This window comes from Merops nubicus, unplaced genomic scaffold (assembly GCF_000691845.1).
Source record: "Merops nubicus isolate BGI_N331 unplaced genomic scaffold, ASM69184v1 scaffold52101, whole genome shotgun sequence".
NCBI lineage: Eukaryota > Metazoa > Chordata > Aves > Coraciiformes > Meropidae > Merops > Merops nubicus.
In genome coordinates this window covers 14,912-21,785 of record NW_008588688.1, presented here as the reverse complement: position 1 = coordinate 21,785, position 6,874 = coordinate 14,912, and the positions used below count along the sequence as shown (strand labels likewise).

General features: G+C 40.6%; 1 protein-coding gene across 1 annotated transcript in view; it reads left to right on the top strand.

Moving 5' to 3' along the window:
- Positions 1-841: 841 nt before the first annotated feature.
- LOC103781598 (BDNF/NT-3 growth factors receptor-like) overlaps positions 842-6,874 on the top strand; it is a gene marked incomplete at its 5' end in the record, with an annotated part of 15,965 nt that continues 9,932 nt past the window's right edge. Inside the window, 3 exons of the mRNA XM_008949322.1 lie at positions 842-978; positions 3,711-3,843; positions 5,378-5,677. Of these exons, the coding sequence (XP_008947570.1) occupies positions 842-978; positions 3,711-3,843; positions 5,378-5,677 (570 nt within the window). The remainder of the gene's footprint in view (positions 979-3,710; positions 3,844-5,377; positions 5,678-6,874) is intronic.

The following is a 6,874-nucleotide window of genomic DNA, read 5'->3' as shown; positions in this document are numbered from 1 at the left end:
GGAAGCTTCCATTGCACTGGGTGCTTGGGAACGGGAGTGAAGAGTGAAGTGATTTATAGCTCTGTGAAATGGAGGAGGAGTCCTGGTTCTTGCAAAATTGGGGTTGTTTCCTGGTAAATGGAAACAACTGCTTTTCTGCTTTGCTGAGGGCAATAGCAAAGTCTGCTGCCGTGTTTTGGATAGCAGCTCTGTGCAATGGTTCACACACACTCTCCTGTCTTTTCTCTCCTCTGGCTTAGATCCGCTCAGTGCTGTTTCCCTTGCTTTGTACTTCAGGTGCAGGTTTTACCCTGCTTTCTGTGAGCTGTGTCTCCGTATGAGAGGAAGGGCTGCGATCCCTTGTGCAATGCTGGAAGCTAGTGGGATTTTCCTGTCAGTATTGTGGAGGACAGCGGGAATACCACTATGTCAGTTTGTGGTTGCTTTGCAGATTTTATGAAGACACAAATTAAATTTATTGTTCTAAAGAGTAAGAAAAGGTTTGGTGTTTTTTTTTTTTTTTTTTTTTTTTTTGAAGTTAAAAACTGAAGTTAGGGTAACTTCTTTCAGTCTACCTGAAACATTTCCCTATCTACCTTACTGTATTTCCACATGCAGCAACGTTTTTTCAGGATGTGGAGGAGGCACAGAAAAAAAAGTTACATAGCTGCTTAAACACTGTAGGCACATATTTCCAAAAATGCTGTTTGTACTCCCTGGCTGAATAGTAGCTCGCCACAATGAATATCTCTTTTAGCAGTGGTTTTGCTTGGATTTATACAGCTTGCTTAGAATTGAGTGATGTCTATTTCTGTCAAATACAAATGCATACGGGTTTTTTTTTGTTGTTTTTCTGTCATAGACTTGCCTTCAGCAAACTTAAGCAATTACAACATCACTGTGGTGGAAGGAAAGAGCATCACACTGTACTGTGATACTACTGGCGGGCCACCCCCTAATGTTTCCTGGGTGCTTACTAATCTTGTTTCAAACCACGAGGTAAGTTTCATATTCTAATACGTGACAGTTTAGAGCCAGGAGATACCTGCTGCAGGATGGATTGAAGGGTCATGTCCAGCTTTAGTTAACTTTTCATTAAATGTATGAAATAGAAAATTAATGTTGAGATTACATTTATTTTCCAGTTACTTTCAGTCCAGGGTAACTGCTGCAGTGCTTTTGGAGAATGGCAGACATTTGTATCTTGAAACCCTGACTTGCACTCTGGCTTTGGATGTTCACATGTAAATGAGGGTACTGAAATTTGTTTTTAAGCAATATTGTGAATGAGGATACTGAAACACCAGGCCTTTCTTATTATCACTGATACCTGCATATAGAGAATAAATCTAAACCAGCCTAATCATGAAAAAAACTTTGTGTCTCTAATTTTATTTTATTTTCATGTCAAAAGCTTGATGTGTTGGAGTTTGGTTCTAAATATTTTGTGGCTTGTGTAATTTTCCTTCAACAAACAAGGCAACAACAGGATGGATGCCTTGGAAATGGAACTGAACGGTTTACTAAAAAAGAAATGGGAGGGTTTTTTTTAATGAAGTGTGAAGATGTTGCCTCAATAAAATCATCTAGACAGGGGGAATTTTTTTTTTTTTTTTTTTTTTTGAGTTCTTTGTATTCCCTACTCTAGTCTGGGTACACACTGGAGCTAGAATGATTAATTCCTCTCTGATGGAAGTGTTGATAAGGAGAAGCATATAAGCAGACCTTCAACACACAGCTGCTGACCTCTTAAATTGCCATTATTTACACAGTGGGCAAGACCCTCTGTTATTTACAATTTCATGGCATTGACTTTCTTACATTCATGATGGTGCAGAATGTCTGAAGCTTTCTGGTCTTGTGTACTCCCAAAACTGTTCCTGAAGTGTGGAAGAGACGGGGCCTCTGGGACCTTGCAATCTTTGTACTTTCTTCCTTGAGGTCATTACACTGGGCCTGTATGGAATTTGACTGGCCTCTCTTTCAGGTCTCATGAGTAAGAGCTCTGCAGAGCTCTAGTTTTGTTTTTAAAATTGTCTCTAATCTGTAAAACTACCCAAGGCATCAGTCGTCATCAAGAACAAGAAATTAAAACAGTTTGGGGAACCTATGCCAAGTTGTGCTCTGTCTTTTTCTCTCTTTTTTTAAATTTTTTTTTGTTTCATTATGAGCCAAAACAAATGTGGGATGCTGTTCAAAAAGTGAGATCACCTCATTTTTTAACTCTCCTATCTTTGAAATGACATGATCAGTTTGCTTCAGGCTTTCCAGAGATATTCTGTCCTGGCATAACTTCATTTTGAGGTTTCAGAGGGTCTCATATAGGCTAGTTACAGCCTTAGCCATGGAGCACAGTAGTCTTTTCAGTAGCAGAAGAACAAGTGAGTGCCTTTTAAACAGCGTTTGCCATTCACTGCTATTCTTCCCTTTTCCATGAGTGTTGATTTTGGTTTCCTTTCTCCCATACTTGTTTCTGCCTCCCTTTTCTTCAACTGCTATGCCACTTGTGCTTCTTTTCTCTCTCCTTCCTGTTTTACGGAGATGTTAACAAAAGTTAAAACTAAACTCTAGTCCTTCAAAGCTAAGTGTGTGCTCTCAGTTTCTGTGCTGATGTATAATCTGATTGATGTTGGTTAGATTTTTCTTGCTCTAGATTTCAACCCTGAGCCTGTGACTGAGCCCCTCTGCTTTCAGTCCAGCTTTGAGCCCTGCTCACCTCTTGAGAGTTCCACATACAGAAATGTGTAATGGATTATTTGCTTTTCCACTCACCTCCCCTGGTGTCACACTGAAATCAAAGGAACATTGTAATCTTAAGGTTCGAAATTCTAGTTGTGAAGGACTGTATGCAGGGGTGGACTCACGTCCCCATTTCACTGCATTTCACTGCCAGTGAAAGTCACTGTGGTTTTACAGATGCAGTATGTTATTTGTTTGTGTTCTGTGCAGTACTGAAGTGTATGTGTACACGAAGAACAACACCTCAAAAGTAGGTTTTGAAAAATATCCTAATTATTATTTATTTTTTGAATGTTTTCTTGTTTCTTTCCTATTTATGAAAATAGCTTCGATTTTTATGAAAAATTGAAATATGGAAATAGTAATTGTTTGGAGATGGTATGAAGGGCCTGAGGTCATATGAAGGTCTCCGTATTCAAGATGGCATTTAAGGCTGCAAAGGCTGACACAGAGCTTTCTAAAAATCATAAAAATTAAAATTTCTAAGAATCATATTTCTTGCCTTAATTGGCCTGTGCTTAAGCACATAAAACGGTACTGGGACAGTTAGTAGTAGAAGTTATGTAATTTATCATGGAAGATTTCATGAGGAGGAGTTGTCAAGAGAAAATTGGCTAAGGAGGAGGGAGAAGACGCACTGTTGTCAATGTACATGTATGGGTGGAGAAAGAAGCACTTGTGTAGAGGAAGAAGTGTTCAAAAGAAGGCAGAAACTGAAAGTGACAAGACAGAATAATGGTTGAGGGCAGTGTGTGTAGCAGGACTTGTGGAGCTTAGAGTCTACTGCCACTGACAGTTTCAGTTGGTTCTGTAGGTGTTTTCTGTCTGCTTGGATAAGACAGCAAAGTAAGGCATTGATGAATTGGGGACAGATAGAGCTAAAAGGAAGGGAAAACAAAACATACCATTCAGCTGTGACCGGTGATTCCCTCCCTCTCCCTTGTTCTTTATGCTGCAGTTGAAAAACAGACATGTTTTCTGATTGCTTGTAGAGCGACACGAGTAAGAACCCTGCCTCGCTAACGATAAAGAATGTTTCCTCCATGGACAGCGGACTGTGGATATCCTGCGTAGCAGAGAACATTGTGGGAGAGGACCAGGCCTCTGCTGAGCTCACGGTATTCTGTACGTACGCAGGCCTCCATATAGGTCCCCAGGCCAAACTGCAGTGGCAGCAACTGTTCCGGGTATAAATATTTTTTGGGCACGCGGGTTGTTGAAACAAAAACCTTTAAGGTATGTGGACTGTCTACTGCAGTTAATGCTGGGAGTAGCCCAACAAGCAGTGATTGTATTTATCTTTTTCAACCCTGCGTTCTTTCAAAAAGTGTAATTCTAAATGCTTTGTCTTCCAGTTAGAACAATCTGTAGGCAAATGTCTGAAACCCAAAATACTCAATGCACTGTCAATGTGGGAAGGTTTGTAATGGTGTGCATGAACATACACACTCTCTTAGGAAGTAAGAAGTGTGAACGCATCAGAAGGCTTGTAGAATTATTTATAAAAGACTGCAAATGTTTAAGTTATTATCTGAAGCAACAACTGCTTGGTTCAAAAAAAACCCCACACTTGCAACATTTGTACTGCCAGATGTAAATTTATTTGTTGTAGCTTTGAATAATACACTTGTTTGTCAAGGCCAGGGGTGGGGGTGGGACATGTAGCGTACAGGCATTGGCTTCTTAGATCTAAGCTCTAGCCTGAATTCATTCTGTGTGAACTAGGCGGCATGTTTTCACAAGCGGCAACCCTCTGTTTAACTGAAGATGGGAATGGAACGCTTTGTAGATGGCAAACTTTGTTTAGCATGTGCTCATGACCAAGTAACTAGAAAAATCACTGCAGATGTAGGTTTTGTAGGTTGAAATTGGATATGTAATAGCTATGAAGGGACATAAACTAGAAATTTTTGAACAGTGTAAATGAGATTCTGGGCTTGGTGCTGTTGTAAGTATAACTGGATGAGGCTGGATGCAGTTAAGAACAAATGTAAAGGAAAATTTCCCAACAGTGAAAAAATGGGCAAGGCATTAGAATAATCTCCTGAGGGAAACAGAACAAGTCTGTAAACTTGAGGCATTTAGCAGGTTTGAACAAAGAATGAGAAAATGTATAGTAGAAAGTCTTCTTTCCCTGACAGAAGAATCCAGGGAATTAAGTCATCTGTTCTGGCTTTGATTCTGTGAAGAAAATGATCTGAAAGTTTGGATTCCTAGCTGAATATATTTCCAATACTACTTGCTTTTGGCAGCTTTGATATATTTTCAATACTGTTGTGTTCCTTCAAGCACACCATTTTTTCAGTAGAATAAAGCTAAAACATCTCTGCAGCCCTTCTCAGTGATCTAGTAACTGAACTTCCCACACCTTCCAGGGTGTAAGTGATTTAACAAGTGTTCAGTCTTCATCTGAAACTAGTTTGTTTTGTTTCTTTCCAAAGTACAGCTTTTTCAGTTGTCAGCATAGTACCCTAGGCAGAGCAGGTGGGTTCCTATGTGAGCGTCCTCCAAGTAGGTCTCGCTTCCCCTGAAAACTTGTTTTCGTACTCATGAATGAAAAACAGTTCCCTGATAACTTTGCAGGGAGGGAGGAGAAGGGAGGAAAGACTAGTTCAGAATATTCTGATGTTCTTCACTCTTTTTTTTTTTTCCAATATAGTTGCACCAAATATCACGTTTATTGAATCTCCAACCCCGGATCACCACTGGTGTATTCCATTCACTGTGAAAGGGAACCCTAAGCCCACATTGCAGTGGTTCTATGAAGGGGCTATACTGAATGAGTCTGAATACATCTGTACTAAAATACATGTTATCAATCAAAGTGAATACCATGGCTGCCTTCAGCTGGACAATCCTACCCACCTGAATAATGGTGCTTACACCTTACTGGCAAAGAATGAGTATGGAGAGGACGAAAAACGGGTTGATGCTCATTTCATGTCAGTGCCTGGAGATGGTGAGTATAATTTATTTATTTTTTTGTGTTAGTAATTGCAAATTGATGAGATTGTGGAGTCAGTGCTCCTGGCCAGTTTAATTATTTTGGAGGAAGCTTTTTATACGCCTTTTTTATCTCTCTGAATGAATGTCTTCAAGGTTAGTTGTAAAATAATGTTTTTTTCTTGAACATTTTCTTCTTTCTTATTGCTTCCCAAGGGAGGCCTTGCTAGTGCTCTGTAAGTCTTCCCTCAGTGCCAGCTAAGGCTAGTAGAGGGTTGCTGTTTCTGAAGTGTTTTCTCAAGCCTCGGTTCTGATCCTGGAAAGCACGAGCTGCCAGTTCAGCCACTCTGTAAATTTTCTGCACTACGTATGAATGCAAGCAGGCAGTGTATCCAAGGGCAGAGGGAAAGCCTGTGTGGCGTGCAGTGCCGTGTTGCAAAATCACATAGTCCAGGCCAGCGAGTTAATGCTAGTAAGTTGTTTGGGACACTAGAGGGAGCTGGAGAGAAAACAAGTAACCCAGAGGCAGGAGGGACCAGGTCTCGGGTCCCCACAGGCATTTCGATATCCAATTCCCATTCCTTTTGGTGGAGGTTGGGCACTCACATGCCTACGAATACCCGTGCTCAAGATTGTTGCTGTTAAATATATGCATCTTGCGTTGCCCTGAAGGCTCTGCCTCAGCCCTCCTTGCTGTGGAGCAGGCTGGAGGTGTATTAACTCATTGCACTGCAAGGACTACTGCAAGTCATCCATGTTCACCATGGTTTGATCTTCTCCAGCATCTTCAAGACCACATGTGAAGTAACTCAGAGAAGGCATACGTGTAAGCATGTTGCTTTATGTGTAAAAAAACCTCTCGAGTGGACCTTGCACAGCTGGAGCAGGAGTAAAGACGTGTTTTTGTGTAAATAATTGGATGGTTATATCTGAAAATATGAACATGTGTGTACCTTTGGCTTTTTAGCCATGGGATATAAATAGCTGCCTTCTTTTCTGAAACAGCAATGTGTAGTGCTAATGTTATCTGGCAGAAAGAAGAGTGAATATTTAAATTCTCTCTCCTGCATTGCAGGCTACAGGCAATAAAAATATGGTCTGTATTTTTTTCCCCATCAGCTTAGCCTGCTATATGGAGAGAGATGGCAGGTCTTTTGCTTTCTCACCCTTAGAAGGAGAAGGTGAAGGGCTGATACAACCAAGCTTTCATTCC